This window comes from Anolis carolinensis, chromosome 4 (assembly GCF_035594765.1).
Source record: "Anolis carolinensis isolate JA03-04 chromosome 4, rAnoCar3.1.pri, whole genome shotgun sequence".
NCBI lineage: Eukaryota > Metazoa > Chordata > Lepidosauria > Squamata > Dactyloidae > Anolis > Anolis carolinensis.
In genome coordinates, this window is record NC_085844.1 from 181548168 (window position 1) to 181567484 (window position 19317).

Consider the following 19317-nt stretch of genomic DNA (forward strand, 5'->3'; position numbering starts at 1 on the left):
AAGACTGTGACAACGTCTTGCGCTGACAACCTATTGCTGCTGCTGCACAAAAGCTAGCAACTTTGGCAGTAATTTTGGGATCTTGGTCAACCAAAAGATAATCAACATAAAACCTTACAGATCTTCCTGGTAAACTTTCTAAAACTGGATTTATAAAATGTTTACGAAGGTTTCGGTAAAAGAGCAGTACAACAAGACATGCTCCACAGTTTCCACTGCCTCAGCCTCACAGGGACATAGGCATTCATTGTATGGTACTTTGTTATATCTTCCCTTAAGAACAGCAGAAGGGAGTACATTGAATTTAGCCAAAGAGAAGGCCTTCCTATGTTTTGGGATAATAAGGTTATCTAAGTACTCTGTGGGAAGAAGCACCTTCCCATTGTCTTTAAAGACTGGAAGAACAGAAGCTGTGTTTAGGTAGTTTTGCAGTTCAATGTACCAGATACGCTGTCTATGTTTTCTTTCGCTTTTGTGTAGCCCAGTTAGGATGGTGTTTGGTGAGAATCCCAGGTTTAGGATTTTCTCATCAACTAACTTTTTCCATCTTGATTGTAATAGATCACTAAGGGTCAATGAGGCCAAACCTTTAGGCATAAGCATCAATTTTAGCCAAAAGTTTAGTTTATATATCCAGATCCGAGACTTGACAGAGATCTGACCTGTCTCTAGTAGCAAGATTACACTAGGCACACAGCTTGGAAGACTAAGGATGTTTCTTGACATTTTTGAATGCACACAGTTGTGCTCCATATAACATTTGTGGCAAGATCTTACATTAAAAACTTGAATTGCTGAAGGTACATGCTGGCCACCTTTACCATAAAAATGACATAAGTGAGTTGTAACTCTACTGGACATTAGCTATAGTATGGGACACCTGAGCTACCAGGAACCGGTTAAATCTGCCCTTGGCTGAATCAGTTAAATCTGCCCTTGGCTGTGTCAACAAACTTCTTACTCAACAGCAATAAGCACTCCGTGAGGAGAAATAGAATGAGGCACCATAAAGAGCTGCAGTTGGCAAATTCCCTACTTTGCCTCAGACTCCAGCCATGAACTGAAGGGAAGGATATCTCCAGCACCTAACACTCCTCCCTGTCTCTATATTTGGGACACGTCCTTGGATTTTGTTCTCTTGGCATTCTGGGTGAGTAGCTTGAACAAAATTTCAAGATTTGAGTCTGGAATTGTTGTACTATTCTCTTGCATTCTGATTAGTCTTTTAGTGAATCAGATGCAAAAGAATCAGAAAATTCCTTCTTTCCTCTCTATAAAGCCACTGTGGGCAGGCCTGTAGCCGGGGGGGTGGGGTGGGGGGTGGGGGTGGGGGGTGGGGGTTAGGGGTTCAACCCAAATTTTTCAGATAAAAAAAACAACTGGTTTACTCATGAATTTTAACTGGTTAACCAAATCCTCATGCTAAGTCTATGAGATGCAAAAAATTAAGAGTCCCTCCAGGCACTATCTCAAGCAGATATTGACAGGTCTGTAGCCGGGGAGGGGGGGGGGGTTGTTTTAGAGGTTCAACCCCCCCCCCCCTGAAATTTTCAAAACCTCTCCTGAATATTTTTTTTGGCTATGCCCCTGACTGTGGGAAAGATCCTTTGGAATAGAAGAAAGAAAGAGGGGAGTATGAATTAGTTAACTCTTTCTAATCCAGCACATGATTTTCACAATCAGTAAATTATTTTGATAGTGTATAAATAAAGCCCCAGTACCTATAAACTGAGAGACCATTCACTTTCCAGATGTTTGCCTACAACTCCCACCATGCCCACCTATCATGTCCAAAGATAAGGATTTATAGGCGTTGTCATACAAAGCACTTGAAAATTCAATATTTGTGCATCCTTGCTCTATCTCTCGTCCAAAATCCATGTTTATTTAGACATATACTATTGAGTAGCAATAGGATCAACTGTAAAGGAATCTGCTAACAATTTTTGAACATAAATTGGACTTGTGAATGCAATATTTCTCTTATACTTTCCTGATGAAGATTCTTAATTTTGTTCCTCTAGAAGAAAATCCATCCCTCTTTTATTTACAGCCAATTAATTTTATTAATGAGTCACACTTTATTATTTAAGCGCAAGAAATGCCAAAATAAAAAATGCCACAGTTGAAGAGTGACTGTAAACCATAAGCCTTTAATCTCTTATTGTTCACAGCTTCTCAGAATTCCTTATGGCTTTGCATCATTGTGTTCTCTCCTTCAATTTCATTTTGAAATACCAGGTAAAAACTACTGATGAAATAAACAAATGAGGTCTTTTACTGTGTGATGCAATATTTACTCTATTTATTTTTAAAATATGTGTGCTGCACCTTCCATTGGGAATGGCAGAGACAACTTCTAGTCATAAAGCTGAAAACAGTGGGCCTTTGATATCCACTAGGTTTTGGCTCTAAAACTATGGATGTTCAAGTCCCATTATTATATAATGGCTTAGTAAAATGGTGTTCCTTACATAAAAGACAACATTGAGATTTGGTTTTTTGTTGTTTTTTAAAAAAATTTTTTGGGGTGGAGTGTGAATTTTTTCAAGCTGTGAATTATGGAATATATGAGATTCCTTGAAGGTTGATGAAAGGCAAGTTATTCTGCACATAGAATAGTTTTTTGGGGGGACAGGGTATAATAACTCCATTGTTCAAATGGCTGTACACCTGAGTGGCTTCTCTGTTACCATTCCTTGGCTGCCTCCTTCACTGGGACAGAGGTGCTTTTAATCATTCAATGACTACGTTCAATTTTGAATCTAGGCCTCCTGTGAGGCCAACTTAAACTGTTGTAAAATGTTTAATAAAGTTGTAGCCTTTGTGCTCCCAAGTCAGTTGTTGGTCATGTATTTGTCACCACCTTTACCTCCCTTTTCATTGCATGAAAGGTTGCAACTCAGCCTGCAAACAGAAATAAAAACAAACAAAGTATTTCAATAGTAATACAGCAATGCAGATCCCTCCACCAAATTTTGAAAAAATATTGAATTAAAAATTAAAACAAAGCCTTAACAAACTTTAAAGATCAAAGACTTAGGCCCCTTCCACACTGTTCTTGTATCTCAGGATCTGATCCCAGATTATCTGTTTATTCCAGATTATTTGGCTGTGGAAACTCATATAATTCAGTTTAAATCAGGTAATCTGGAATCAGATCCTGGGATATAGGGCAGTGTAGTGTATAGGGCAGGGCCAGGAGCCCCTGGTGGCACAGTGTGTTAGAGCACTGAGCTGCTGAACTTGCAGACCGAAAGGTTACAGGTTCGAATCCGGGGAGCAGAGTAAGCACCTGCTGTTAGCTCCAGCTTCTGCCAACCTAGCAGTTTAAAAGCATGCAAATGTGAGTAGATCAATATGTACTGCTCCAGCAGGAAGGTAATGGCGCTCCATGCAGTCATGCCAGCCACATAACCTTGGAGGTGTCTATGGACAACGCTGTCTCTTTGGCTTAGAAATGGAGATGAGCACCAACCCCCAGAGTCGGACATGACTGGACTGAACTAAGGACTTTACCTTTACCTTAGAAAGGGCCATACCTGTCTTAATCCAGATCATTATGCAAAGAATCTTGTAGATCAAAGTTTCTCAAACTGTGATCTTCCAGATGTTTTGGATTTCAGATCCCACAATTCCTAACAGCTGGTAAACTGGCTGGGATTTCTGGGAGCTGAAGTCCAAAACACCTGGAAAAGCACAGATTGAAAAATACTGTTGTAGATGAACTGAGGGAAAGAAGTTGGTAGCATAAGCTTTCATAGTTTCAAGTCTACTTCATCAGGTACTGCACAGAAGGATATCATAGTATCTCTTTGGCTGCTTATAGGATAAAAATGATCAAGAGGTTCCCCTTGTCTGGTATTGTCACAGGTCAACCACCAAGGTGACCAAATCTCTCTGTGCCCAATAACCAGGCTTAAAACCAGATTGAAAATAATTTAAATGGTCCATCTCATCCAACACCCCCCCCCCCCCCCCCCCCCCCGTACTGGCAACTTCTACAGCATTTTGCCCAAAAATGTAATACTGGACATTAGTTAGTAATTATCCAGGGACCCAGAGAAGATTTTTTTCAACAATGGTTTTACAATTTGTAATTGCATTTCTAAATTATGATGACCCTAAGGCACAGGGTTTTCTTGACAAGATTTGTCCCAAGAATGGATTTGTTTCTATCCTTTTCTCAGTTTGAGAGCGTGTGAATTGCCCAAGATCACTTAAATCAGTGGTTCTCAACCTGTGAGTTCCCGATGTTTTGGCCTTCAATTCCCAGAAATCCTAACATCTGATAAACTGGCTGGGATTTCTGGAAGTTGTAGACCAAAACACCTGGGGATTCACAGGTTGAGAACTACTGATTTAAATGATGTTTGTGTACCCAATGACTTTCAATGGAAGTTGTCCTACCATTCATTGCTCTGATCTTCACCAAGTTTACAGCACAAGAAGAGGGTCATCTAGACAACAATGGAACAACATAAGCCCTAAGCGTTGCACGAGCTGTGTGTCACCGTAGGAAAACTTTTCTCCCGGTCTTCGCAATCCACTTTACATCCGATTCAGAGGCAGTGACATTAGTAGAACATCCTCAAATCAAGAAGTCATGGGTGCATACACACCCATGATTAACCTCTTTACTGAATTAATAGGGACATCTGCATAATAAGAACACCCCTCCATATCACCAACTGATGAGCATAGGTTGCAGCATTTTTTTCTTTGAATTGCCAGAATTCTTAAAACTTTCCACTTTAGAAAACAGGCTAATGACCTTTGTCCTATAAATCTTTCCAGCTGAAAGGAGAATCAGCTTAACATTCCAGGACAGTCATTGGTGTCCAGAGGTGTGAGAGGTATGTCTCTGGTTGCTGATTTCTGAAACTCAGACGGAGAAATAAAAAGCCAACTGCAACGCTGCTCTCAGATAAGGACGAACCTGTGCCACCATGTCTTCCATTCTGGAAAGAATAAGAGCAGGCCCCTCTCCTTCACTTCTATATCTGTTGATTGGATTCATCTTGATATGTGCACTGTTGAAAGCCCTTCAACTGTACTGGAGGAAAAAGAAGCTGCTCAGAAACTTTAAAAGCTTCCCAGGACCTCCAAGCCACTGGTTTTTTGGCAACAACAAGCAGGTGAGAAAAATGACAAGAGTGGTCAAAAAGAGATGGTAAATATATAGGGCCTTGCTTGTCTTGTCTTCACAAACAAGGGCAAGAGAAATGATTCTCCTTGTCAACGAAAGAGCAACATATTGTATGGTGCTCTCAACAAATTAAGCAAAATGGCACAATTACATAAAAATGGTTTATGCTTTGCTTAGACTATTAAGATCCATAAACAGAGTACCATATATACTCAAGTATAAGCCGACCCGAATATAAGCCGAGGCACCTAATTTTACCACAAAAAAAAAAACCAGGAAAATGTATTGACTCGAGCATAAGACTAGGGTGGGAAATGCAGCAGCTACTGGTAAATTTCAAAAATAAAAATAGATACCAATACAGTTACATTAATTGAGGCATCAGTAGGGTAAATGTTTTTCAATATTTACATAAAACTGTAATGTAAGATAATACTTCAATAAGATAAGACTGTCCAACTTTGATTATCTATATACTCGAGTATAAGCCACCCCAAATATAAGTCGGCCAGGACCCTCACTCAAGTATAAGCTGAGAGGGGCTTTTTCAGTCTTAAAAGGGGCTGAAAAACTTGGTTTATACTCGAATATTATGGTATATTATTCCCCCCCCCTCCTCCTCCTCCTCTGCCCTGGGCCTCTTGCTATCTGGGAAATGCAGAAGCACACAGGGTATGGATTAATAATGAGATTTCTTTGCAGTTCTTGAACAATTGTTGACATTGGTGTCAAAGACTGATGCTGATATAAGCAATGTTTTGGAAAAGCCAGGAGGCTAATCAGCCCAGTGAAGCTGAGCTTATGTTTCAAGACTCCCTGGCAGGATGCTGTGGACCAATGATACTCATGATTTTTTTTCATGTTAGGAGTGACTTGAGAAACTGCAAATCACTTCTGGTATGAGAGAATTGACAGTCTGCAAGGCCGTTGCCCAGGGGACGCCCAGATGTTTTACTATCCTGTGGGGGGCTTCTCTCATGTCCCTGCATGGGAAGCTGGAGCTGACAGACAGGAGCTCACCCCGCTCCATGGATTCAAACCACTGACCTTTCGGTCAGCAGTCCTGCCAGCACAAGTGTTCAACCCATTGTGCCACAAGGGGCGTCTATACTTATGATCAATAAGGCTTAGTAGCATAGTCTTGGGGGACCTTAGAGTTGAATTGGGACAGCACAAAGAAAGATATAATTGCCAATTACCCACAGAACAACTGGCTGCAAATGTATGTAGTTTGCCTAACTAATGTCTTTTAACTGTTCTGTAGAGAATGAGATTAAAATGTGGGGGGAAAGCTCAGCAATTAGAAAGAAAGAAACCTAGAAAAGAGTAGGCTGGTCAGAAATGGACCAAAACCTGACTCCCAGATTTTCTTATTTATGCTGGGTCATAGTTAAGAGTGCAAAGTTAAAGTGTAAAATTGACAAGCCTTATCACCAAGTTCACTGGCATTATGTATCCAAATTACGTAGTTCAGTGATGGAGCAATGTATTCAAATTGCAAGACAGGAGATTCCACCTAAATATTAGGAAGAACTTCCTGTTGGTAAGAGGTGTTTGACAGAGAAATATACTATCTAAGGTTCCTTCCACACAGCTGAATATAATCCCACATTTTTTGCTTTGAATTGGCATGAATGGCAGTATGGACTCAGATAACCCAGTTCAAAGCAGATAGGGTGGCATTTTCAGCCTTAATATTCTGGGTGTGTGGAAGGGCCCTCAGAGTGTGGTGTAGTCTCCTTTGGAGGTTTTTAAACCAAGGATGGGTAGCTGTCTTTCAAGGGAGCTTAGATTGGTGTGTTTCTTCATGGCTGGGAGTTGAATGAGATAATCCCTGCCATCTCTTCCACTCATGGACACTTCTACGCTGACACTATAATCCATCTTGGAATCAGTTTGCCAAGAACCAGTTTTATATTACATTTCCCATGGAACCTGGCGTCAAACTGCTGTGCAGGTTCCTCTCCCCCCCTTCCACAAATTCCTGCAGAGATGTGCGTTAGTGCACTGGAGGCACATGGGGTTAAAACAAGGGGATGTGACAGGTAGGAGCAGAGACAATCGATTGCCCCTCCAATGGTGTTAGGTAGCCTCCTCTGGGCCAGCCATGCCCTTGAAGCATTTTTCAACAGCCCCACCTAGGATTCTTTACTGCACTAGCAGGGAAGGAAGTCTATAACACACTCTTCATTTTGTGGACACAAGCAGACTGATGTGACAACACACCAAATAAAATGGCTGTAGAATCACTCTAAGTGGTTTCTCTGGGGAGCAACCCAACTACTAGATTGCCCTCAGGGCTAATGTGTTTTGCCCAAGTGAAGGCTGAGGGTAGACATGTGACGTTACCTGGACCTGCATCACATTGCTCCCCGCTGTTGCTCCTTTCAGGTTCAATCAACTCAAATAGAAAGTAGGACAAATAAAGTGATCCTGTTTGACCCAATTGTTTGCTTCTGTAGTTGACAATCAAAGAAAAATCATACATATTTTTGAAAACTTGAAAATATCTCTCTTTGCTGTTAGTCGCAGAAACAGATCCTAATGGCCTACATAATACAGTGTTCCCTCACTACTTTGCGGTTCACTTTTGGTGGATTCGCTGTTTCACGGTTTTTCAATGAACTCTAAAAGAATATTATAAATCATAAAAAATTACAATTTACAGCCTAAGGAAGGGAGGAAGGAGAAGCCAAAGGGAGAGAAAAGGAACCCAAGCTGCAATAGGAGGAGAAGGAGGCGATTTATCAACACATGATTGGTTGATAAAGACTTAAAATAGTGTATAACTACTAAAATAATGTATAAATATATAGCGTCCCTACTTCGCGGACTTTCGCTTATTGCAGGTGGTCCTGGAACCTGACCCCCGCGATAAGTGAGGGAACACTGTAATCCCATTGTGAATATTATGAACATGCAAGCCACCTTTGTACAAAACAACATCTACATAATCAGGAAAAATTTATGGTATATTTTTTCCATCTACTTTCTGTCATTGTAGGTCAGTAAAGGAAATGAATTCAATAAAAGCCTGGAATGGGCAGAAAAATATCCTTATGCCTTTACTAGATGGTTTGGTGGCTTTTCAGCTGTTTTAATTGTCTCTCACCCGGACTATGCCAAAGCTATATTTGGTCGTGGAGGTAAGTCTCTTGTATCTGTCCGATTCACTTTATTAATACTTTGAGAATGCAAGACCCAACTTATCCACTTGCAGCATGAGCAGGGAAGGAGTTAAATTTATTATTTGCATAGTGGGGACTGGCTTATTGATAGGATATAAGCTTATATTTCTTCTAGATTTTTATGTGATGTCTTCCCCACACTCATCATTTATTTTGTGTTAGAATTAAACTCTGAAAGAAGCATTTCCTAGAGTATCGGATACATTTTTTTCTACAATGTGGTGTCAGAGTGACTATGGTAGAGAACCAGCAGTAAGATGTTGAAGGGCAGGACTGTGTGCATTCTGGCTCTAATTCTTTGCTCCCTAAACTAGCCTCCTGACTCAAGTACACCAGAAAACACAACTCTGTCAGCAGTGCTGAAATAAAATTTAGTGGTAAAAGTTCACTCAGGTTCTGTAAACAGAATGAAAGAGCAGGTGCCTCAGACAGCACTGGAAGCTACTCTAGTCAGACTCTAAGCCGATTTTAAGCACTCTTGTGTGGGAGATACTTGCAGAAAACAGAAGATAGTGGACTCAACAGTTTCTTTCCCTCTGGAAGGTTTTATCTTCAATTGCAGCAATATAGATATTTATAGCAAATATACACAGCTCTCTCTCCTACAAATCTCCAACATCCAGTCACCATCCATCCATCAAATCTCCATTGGTCGCAGGTTGCTTGTACACCCACATACGATGCAATCCGGCATTCATGGTTTCATCATCAACTTACCTAGTCACTGTGACTCACCATATTACTTTGCACTTTACCTTCTAAAATGTGTGTATTTTAAAATTCCAACATAAACAAGAAGGGAAAGCGAAGCTATCAAGAGAAGCAATCAAGTAACCAATTACCCACCCCAGGAAGTAATTGGCCCCTTGTTGCCTAGCTATTTCTTGAGAATTTTTGGTAGCCCCCGTTCCCAATTCTACAATGTGCTCCAGTATCTACAATGCACTTCACATTCTGTGGAACTAATTTCACCATATGATGTGTTCACAAAGACCAGGAACACTGTAGAAAAAAGCAATATTAAACTAAGGTGCAAACTTTCCACTAAAACACAGTGATTGCAGAACCACTTGTAGATTATGTGGCAGAATTAGATGGAGAAAGCCTTCATTAATTCTCCCTCATTTTCTGTATGTGGAGAAAAGTGCCTATATTTCTGATACACAGAAGAAATTGTGTGGGGATCAGTAACTGGTTCTGGTTGCTTTGGAAGAAAGCCTGGGAATCATCAGAACCAATCTGATTTGCATTGTGCTTCAGTCCCTAGATATTCCTCCCAGACATATTGGTACTATTGCAATGTTACAGATTGTACTTATCCTTGACTCTGTTATTGTGTTTTTGTTATTTCTAGAATATTTTGCATTATATTTTTCAGATCCCAAGTCTATGGTCACCTATAAGTTCTTGCTCCCCTGGATTGGTAGGTAGAACTATAAAATGTAAAAAAAAGTTTTATAAATGTTTTACACTAGGCATATGCACTATGATCCCACTAGCTGCAGTTCAGCCATCCCTCTAAAGTTAAGATGTCAGTTCATTCCATCTTCTGAAGTTGCCCCATATCATCCCTGAAGTAATTATGCAAACAGTATAAATATGATCTGTGTTGGTACAAAGAGAGGGAATTTTCAGAAGTTGATCTTATATGGTATGAAATATGAACTTCAGTGATTTCTCATTTTGCTTCTAGACTAGTTCATATTGGTCTGCAAATCATAAAGACATTAGTGCCTCTGTTTAAATCTTTGGACCCCTTCAGATGGAGGGGAGCAGGAACGGGGAAAGAGAACAGCCTTAACCCATTCCTCCCCATCTTTCCCCATCTTCAGGGATGGCCAGCCATCCCACATGCTTATCATGCCTTTGCCCGTCTTCTCCCTACTTAGCCATCTTTCTCTGTCAGGAGTCAATTGACACCTGCCTCCTTCTCCATGCTCTTGGGAAACAGAGCACCACAGAGTCCCACTGGAAGTGCCCTTATGTCATTTCATGGCCTCTGAGGGGACTCCCATGGGGCTCCATTTCCCAAGCACATGGAAACGGACGCCATAGAATATTTCAGTTCAGGGAAACAGCTTGAGATCTAGAAGTTTGCATATGTTCACCACGGGACCAAGGAAGGCCCTACTTTTCCCCACCCAGCTTTTATTTATTTTCTTAAAGCTGGAAAAAACTGTGCAGTCAGTTTACATTAGGAAATTATCAGAGGTTGCTTCCAGATTAGGAGGAAAGCTTCCTCGCCCACAAATAGCTTGAAGGAGATGGTGTATGCCTTACCAATGGCAGCCCCTAGTGTGTGTTTGGAGTGTGTGCTGGTATTTCGGAGGGATTTGACAAATGTAGGATCTTCTAGAAGGCTGTGTGTGGCTCATTTTCTGCACCATGCCAAATTCTGGTCTACCTATTTATCTTTGCATCCCTTTGCCCCTACCCCCTTTTCTCACTTTCTCTACCTTTTTATTAAGAGATCTAAAGAGTATTAAAAAACAAAAAAATGTAAATAATTCAAAATTAACTAATAATCCAGAGCATAAAAATAACATATTAAACCACTCAAACATGTTAACGCATGTTTACAAGCCAAAATATTTTAATTTTAAAAGCATGCACATACTTAGAAAAAATTAGGCCACCAAAGGTTTTAATAAAAAGCCATGTCTGGCACTGGTGCTGGAAAGAAGGTACGGTAGTATTGGCATCTGTCAAGCTTCCAAGCCTATGCCCCCCCCCCCCCCACATCATATTGTCCCCACTAGGGACTCTCTGCAGTTCATAGTCCTCAAGTAGGTATATTTAGGAACATAAGAATCTGCCCAAGTCTAAAATCATTAACACTAACTGCCACTAGCTTTCCAAAAGTCAACAGGACTTTTCTCAGCCTTTTAGGTTCCCGGAAATGAACTTTCTGCATATAAAATATATGGTATACTTGACAACTGAGCCTATTTGATTATTTAACTAAATGTCACCTTTCTTCCAAGGAAGGAATGCAAGCTGTCTCACAGATAAAATTACAGGCAGTCCCCACGTTACAAACATCCACTTACAAACAACTCATAGTTAAGAACAGGGGTGAGACAACAGGAAATGAGAGAAATCTACCCCTAGGAAGGGAAATTCACTCCTGGAAGAGTTATCATGGGGAAAGGGGTCTCCAATGAAACTTTCTCACCAATCTTCTGCAACAAGCCAAATTTATCAAAACCCAATTATCACGGGGATGGAATGTGAGGTGAAATCTTCTGAACAGGGGCACAGACTGGAAAACGAACCACAGACTGGAAAATGAACCTTTCCTTATGCTACTCAAAGATTTTATATCTTTATGGCTGGAGTTACACTTTAAAAATGTACCTGTTCCAACTTCCATCCAAAATCAACTTAAGAACAAATCTACAGAACCTATCTTGTTTGTAACTCTGGGACTGTCTGTATATTAAATACCTCATATCAATTCTGATTTAACAGGGACAGTTTTAATTTTCAGATGCTTTTAAAAGCCCACATTTTCTCACTTTGTCCTCTGCTACTACAAATTGAATGCAAATTAATTCAGCAGGGAAAGAGGAGGAAGAGAATATTGCTCTTTTCAGTAGACTGAGGGCCCTTCCAGACAGGCCCTATATCCCAGGATCTGATCCCAGGTTTTCTGCTTTAAATTGGATTGTATGAGTCTGTACTGCCAGATAGCCTGGGATAAACAGAAAACCTGGGATCACATCCTCGGATACAGGGCCTGTCTGGAAGGGCCCTGAACAAAAGCAAACTGTTGCAACCTCTCCTAGTGTGTGTTTTTACTATATCTTGACCACATGCTAATGTTACTTGGCCACACATCTCGTGGTATAATATTAGAAATGGTTCCCCTTCACCAAATCTCATACTTTTTTGGGGGTGAGAAGTAGATCATTAAGCCCTATTATGTTCTGAATAAAATGTTGCTTTTTGTTCCTATAGGGAAAGGACTTCTCATCCTACATGGACCGAAGTGGTTTCAGCACCGACGCCTCTTAACTCCAGGGTTCCATTATGATATTTTGAAACCATATATAGCCCTGATGGCAGATTCAGTGAAAAGCATGCTGGTAAGTAGTTCTGCAACTGTTCTTGCTTACCCTTTAGAAAATGAAAAGTAAGGCTGGATAGATGACTGGCAAAATTATGGTCTACTTCAGGATTAAATGGGGAATAATATAAATTGTAGTTCAGTATATTTGGAGAGTACTAGGTCAGGGATGATGGGTGAGAATTTAACTTACCATTTGTATACAGACCAATTTTATTTTAATTTTTTTAACTTTTTTTATATCTCGCCCTCTCTCTCTCGTGGAGGGACTCAGAGCAGCCAAATGGGAAATATTTAACAAAAAACCAATGTTATCCATCTGCGCAGAGATTTTCACATGATCTTATCTTTTATAACTATTATCAATTGATAAACTTCCTTGTGTTGACAGAAGTGTTCATATGACAAACTAACTCTGAGACTGACCTCATCTAATAATACGTTAATCTTTATTTTCTATTTATTTTGGCTTTGGGGACTTCATTGGGAGATAGCAGACAAGCAGACAGAATCTCTGGAGTGCAAAAAAAGTAAATTTTAGGGTTTATTGTGATAATTACACAAAATCTTTTGGACTCAAGTTATGTGAAAAAATGATAAAATTGAATTATGTTAAATTATGTTAAAAAGCAATGGAAAAAGTTTAAAAACTTGAGACATGTTCTCCCATCATCATCTATCAGGTTCCATCATAAGCCCCACAAATACTTTCAGTTGGATCATGAAAGATTTGTGCACGAATCTCCGGATGTTGCTAGACTCTAACTTCCATTATCCTCTATCATAGTGGTTCACAACCTGTGGGTCCCCAGGTGTTTTGGACTACAACTCCCAGAAATCCCAACAGTTTACCAACTCTTAAGATTTTTGGGAATTGAAGGCCAAAACATCTGGGTACCCGCAGATTGAGAGCCAATGCTCTATCAGCTCCCTCCAATGAACGTCTCAAATATTTTTCAGTTAGATAATGAAGGATACTTGTGCCAAGTTTGGTCCAGATCCATTAAGCCTTTTTGGATCTGTAACGGTTGAATGATAATTTTTTCTTTCTATTTTTTTCTGATTTTTTTCCATTACAGTAGAGTCTCACTTATCCAACATTCTGGATTATCCATCGCATTTTTGTAGTCAATGTTTTCAATACATCGTGATATTTTGGTGCTAAATTCATAAATACAGTAATTATAACATAGCATTACTGTGTATTGAACTACTTTTTCTGTCAAATTTGTTGTATAACATGATGTTTTAGTGCTTAATTTGTAAAATCATAACATAATTTGATGTCTAATAGGCTTTTCCTTAATCCCTCCTTATTATCCAACATATTTGCTTATCCAATGTTCTGCTGGCCCATTTATGTTGGATAAGCGGGACTCTACTGTAGTTTGATTTCTGGGGCCAGAGTCCTTTTATATTTTAGTGAGTTAGTGTTTAGTATTTTATTACTTATGTTCATTACTTTAGTGCAGTGTTTTTATATTTTACTTTAGTTTTTGTTGTACTTTTAGTTCCAGTTCTACTTTCTTCTTCTCATTTATTTTCTTTTCTCTGCTTCCCACCCCTTGGATATTTAATTTGAATGACACTGTATAGATTAAAATTATTATATTTTTTAAAAAAATATTTTCTTTGTTAGGATAAATGGGAGAAGCTCATTGTCAAGGATGACATGAAGTCTCTGGAGATGTTTGAACACGTCAGCTTGATGACTCTAGACAGCATCATGAAATGTGCCTTCAGTTCCCAGAGCAGCAGTCAGACTTCCAGGTACATGTCCAAATTGTTTTTTTTTCCTTCTTGTAGCAATGTCCATTCTTATATAATTAATCCTGAAAATGTGGTGTACTTTGTCTTTTAGAGAATTGAATATTTACATCAAAGCTATTTATGACCTGACTTATCTGGTGGCTGAGAGAGTACGTAACGTCTTGTACCGGAGCGAGCTCATTTATCCATTCACTTCAGCTGGACGCCAGTTCCAGAAAGCTTGCAAACTTGCTCACAAACATACAGGTAATATCAACTCACATTTGCCTTATTCCTAATTTACAGGAGAAGTAAAAAAAAAAGAGCCTTTACTTACTTCACTCTCTCATGCAAGAAAAAAGCATTTCAAAAGTTTTTCCTCCACTTGGTGTAATTTGGGAAGTTTTCTGCATTTTGTTATGTTTTCACATTTTAGTAATTTTAACAACATTTTTGCACAGAAAATACGGTATTTGTTCCAAATACACTAAAAAAGTTCCAAAGTTTGAAAAGTATCAAAGTATTTTTTCTTCCTTTCCCCTTCCCCTTTCCCTTCCCTCCCTCCTTCCTCCTCTTTTTCTTCCTCTTCCTCCTCCTGGACGAAATGTCTCAATATGTCAAAATCCCTTTCTCATTATGGTAATTTGCACGTATTCTTTATATCTCTGATTAGGATCATTTTTTCCCTAAATTTGTGAAGAAATTCACCAAAGAGTTGCCATGTTAGATATAATTTTGGTAGGTTATGTTTTATTTAATCTATAGATGTCATGTCATAAGTTGTTTTCTTTCTTCTTCTTCTTCTTCTTCTTCTTCTTCTTCATTTGCACAGTCGTTTCTGACTCTTCGTGACCTCATGGACCAGTTCACACCAGAGCTCCCTGTCGGCAGTTGCCACCCCAGTTCCTTCAAGCTCAAGCCAGTCACTTCAAGGATACCGTCCATCCATCTCGCCCTTGGTCGGCCTCTCTTCCTTTTTCCTTCCATTTTCCCCAGCATCATGATCTTCTCCAAGCTTTCCTGTCTTCTCATGATGTGGCCAAAATACTTCATCTTTGCCTCTAATATCCTGCCCTCCAGTGACCAGCCGGGCATTATTTGCTGGAGGATGGACTGATTGGATCTTCTTGTGGTCCAAGGCACTCTCAAGATTTTCCTCTAGCACCAGAGTTCAAAAGGGTCTATCTTCCTTTACTCAGCCTTCCTTATGGTCCAGCTCTCGCATCCATAGCTTACTACAGGAAATACCATTGCTTTAACTATCCAGATCTTTGTTGCCAGTGTGATTTCTCTGCTCTTCACTATTTCATCGAGGTTGGCCATTGCTCTCCTCCCAAAAAGTAAACATCTTCTGATTTCCTGGCTGCAGTCTGCATCTGCAGTGATCTTTGCGCCTAGAAATATAAAGTCTGTCACTGCCTCCACGTTTTCTCCCTCTATTTGCCAGTTACCAATAATGGTTGCCATAATCTTGGTTTTCTTGATGTTTAACAACAGCCTGGCATTTGCGCTTTCTTCTTTCACCTTGGTGATACGGCTCCTCAGCTCCTCCATTATTATGTTTGTATCTGTTGTTATGCTGAGGCGTTGAATGTTTGCCTTTTTGTTTGTTGGAATCCGCCCTGAATCCCCTTGGGGAGATAGGGCAGAATATAAAGTTTTCATTAATATGATTATTATTATTGTTGGTTTGTACTGAAAAAAATATCTTTCTCAAAGCTGCTATAAGATTCCTTCTTATCTTTTTTTTTTAGGCTGAAAGTGTAATGCAATTGCATGGATAGTAAAATCAAAATGAATCCTTCCATTCATGGAACAGACTGAGTTCCACCAGAGTTTCCTCTCTAGAGGAGCAGGGAAGGAGGTTTCTTTCTCCCAAATCTTCCCTTTCCCTCTGTAATCCCTTATGTTGTCCTTTATTCTGTTCTGAAGATTCCCTCAGTTCTCTCAAATATTTTCAGAAGATACAAGTGATTTCAAGTGGAAGTACCAAATATGCTCATGTAAACGTTGACTTCATAAATATGATGAGGGCAGATTTGGGGCTAAAATCATGGTTTTTGTTATGTTGCATGGATATATTGAGGGCCATATGTGGCGAGGGAAAAGAAGCACCAGACTTCAGAGGACCTGAAGTTAGTGTTTGCATTTTGCCATTCTTCTTGGAAAAGTGGATGCTTCCTTTTTAAAAAGAGAACCCGTGAATAAGGTGGCACAGACTTTTGGGTCTAATTTCTAGACTTACTCATGAGTATTAGAGAAAATTTTCTCTGTACATCTTCTCTTTTCAGCTGTCCATGTAGTTGCCACTTTTTTTTCCTGTTGACCCAGTGGGCATTTGTCCTGGGAAAGAAAAAAAGGGGAGGATAGATACTGCTCCTTTGCCTTCCTGTCCCCCCTAATGATTTCCTCATTAAATGAAATTGATGAACAACATGAACAAGATCAGAGAGTTCCCAAGATTGGTAACCTCCTGCTCAGCAGATGCCCAGAGAAGCCAACTAGTGTCATGGCCCTATGCCTGTGACGTGCCTGAATACAAATCTTGTTGCTGAAGTGGCTACAGTGAAACAAAACAAAATTGATGAAATGATGATGTATCTTCAATTGTTGCTCAGCCTTTAGAACAGATCTACCTCTCTTCAAAAATCAATTGGATTTTCATTTAGTCATCTGAAATCACAATTTCTTAACATTTGTCACAGAAAAAGTCATAGAAGAAAGAAAAATATTATTCAAGGAGGAAGGAGAGCTCAAAAAAATCCAGAAGAAGCGACACTTAGATTTTTTGGATATTCTTCTTTCAGCCAAGGTATGTTAGCCATAATGGAACAGACACCATTCACTGTGTGCTATCTAAAGAAATATAACCAACAATGACACCAATTATCTAACATCATCATAATTCTTGTAGTGTATACAGAGGCTTGATAAAAAGAAATGTTTTGCCAATTTCTGCCTAGGTTTTGGGGATTTTGAATTACCTGATATTGTTTCTGCAGTAGAATTAGAGGTGAAAAAGATATTGAAAATGGTTTTTAAATGGTTGAAAAACAGGGTTGTCGTGTGTTTTTCGGGCTGTATGGCCATGTTCCAAAAGTATTCTCTCTTGACGATCTGCCCACATCTATGGCAGACATCCTCAGAGGTTGTAAGGTATATGGAGAAATTAAGCAAGGAAGGTTTATATATCTGTGGAAGGTCCAGGTTGGGGAAAAGAACTCTTGTCTCTTGGAGGCTAGTGTGAATGTTGTAATTAATCTCCTTGATTAGCATTAAATGGCCTTCCAAGCTGGGTCGTTGTGAGTTTTCCGGGCTGTATGGCCATGTTCCAGAAGTATTCTCTCCTGACATTTAGCCCACATCTATGGCAGGCATCCTCAGAAGTTGTGAAGTATGGAGAAACTAAGCAAGGAAGGTTTATATATCTGTGGAAGGTCCAGGGTGGGGGAAAGAACTTTTGTCTGTTGGAGGCAAGTGTGAATGTTGCAATTAATCACCTTGATTAACATGAAATAGTCTTCAAAGCCTCACATTCTGGCCTGGGGGGAATCCTTTGTTCAGAGTCGTTAGCTGCCCCTGATTGATTCATGTCTGGAATTCTGTTTTCAGAGTGTTGCTCCTTATTTTGGAGTTTTTAATACTGGTAGCCAGATTTTGTTCCTTATCATGGTTTCCTCCTTTCTGTTGAAATTGTCCACATGCTTGTGGATTTCAATGGCTTCTCTGTGTAGTCTGACATGATAGTTGTTGGAATGGTCCAGCATTTCTGTGTTCTCATATGATATACTATGTCCAGGTTGGTTCATCAAGTGCTCTGCTATGGCTGACTTCTCTGGTTGAGTTAGTCTGCAGTGTCTTTCATGTTCCTTGACTTGTGTTTGGGCACTGTGTTTGGTGGTCCCTATGTAGACTTATTCACAGCTGCATGGTATACGGTAGAAGTGGGCGAAATGTCAGGAGAGAATATTTCTGGAACATGGTCATACAGCCCGAAAAACACTCGACAACCCACGAAAGGCCATGAAAGCCTTCGACAACAGGTTGAAAAACACATTTTTCAAGAGTTAAAAATCCCTTATGTGAATAATCCTTGACTGGATGAGAATCATCACAATTTGGGACTTATTCTATACAAAGTTCACACATAGTTGTTTTGTGCAGAGACTGTACTACATTCCTAGCAGTCTGCCAGTGAATGTTTGTGGATATATAGCTTCAGGTCATTTCTAACTTATGGCAGTGCTAAAGTCAACCTATCAGATAGTTTTCTTTGCAAAATTTGTCATTACCTTCTCCTGAGAATGAAAGTCTGATATGCTCAAGATTACTAAGAGTGGTTCTACATTGGCAAATAATGCGGACTAGAACCAGTGTGCAAAGCCACCCAGCCATGCTGAAGCTGATTTAGTGCAACTGGTCAGGGGCCCAAATGCCAGCCCGTCTCTGTCTCTGTCTCTGTCACTGTCAGCTACAGCATGGAGCAAACTTGGCTTAGTGTGGAGCAAAATTGGGTTAAGGGCAAAAAATAAATAAATGATACTTTCTGAATTCCCTGTGCATCATAAAGACTACCAGTGCTGGATTCAGGTTTTTAGTCAGTGTAGACAAGCCCCAAGACAGTGTTGGTTCACGACTTTTCCGTGCCTGAAATGAAGGATAAGATGGTATCCCTCCACACTTCATTATAGAAGCCAAGCCAATTGGAAAATCCAAACCAAAGATTTCTTTCATTTCATGTATCTGCAACTTGAACTTTGGTTTGCCTTGATTAATAAATGGCCAATGTTCTAAGTTAAACACAACTTGAAAAAGATAGTTCCCCTGTAACCATGGGAATCTTTTTATCTTTAACCCACTTGAACTCTTTTCAGTGGCTAATATCCTTGTTTCCCAAGGGAGAAAATGGAGTCGAGTTATCTAAAGAAGATCTGCGTGCTGAGGTGGACACATTCATGTTTGAAGGCCATGACACCACAGCAAGTGGGATTGCCTGGATGTTACATGCAATGGCCCAGAACCCAGAACACCAACAGCGATGCAGGGAGGAGATAAAGGAAATGATGGGGGATCGTGACACAGTTCAGTGGTGCGAGTGTTAACGTAATGTGTCTGAATCAGTTTGCTTTTTTTAAAAAGTAGACAACTTGAAAGATAAGCAT

At 39.8% G+C, this 19317-nt stretch overlaps 1 protein-coding gene across 2 annotated transcripts in view; it reads left to right on the forward strand.

Annotated features, from left to right (window-relative positions):
- Positions 1-986: 986 nt before the first annotated feature.
- Positions 987-19317, forward strand: part of LOC100564663 (cytochrome P450 4A6) — a 28607-nt gene continuing 10276 nt past the window's right edge. The window contains exons 1-10 of one of the 2 annotated variants that reach the window (XM_008116353.2): positions 987-1150; positions 2175-2241; positions 4798-5138; positions 8154-8295; positions 9716-9760; positions 12298-12425; positions 14046-14176; positions 14268-14422; positions 16861-16967; positions 19054-19244. In XM_008116353.2, the coding sequence (XP_008114560.1) occupies positions 4950-5138; positions 8154-8295; positions 9716-9760; positions 12298-12425; positions 14046-14176; positions 14268-14422; positions 16861-16967; positions 19054-19244 (1088 nt within the window). In that variant the 5' untranslated portion in view covers positions 987-1150; positions 2175-2241; positions 4798-4949. The remainder of the gene's footprint in view (positions 1151-2174; positions 2242-4797; positions 5139-8153; positions 8296-9715; positions 9761-12297; positions 12426-14045; positions 14177-14267; positions 14423-16860; positions 16968-19053; positions 19245-19317) is intronic. The other variant, XM_008116352.2, reaches the window with a different exon arrangement.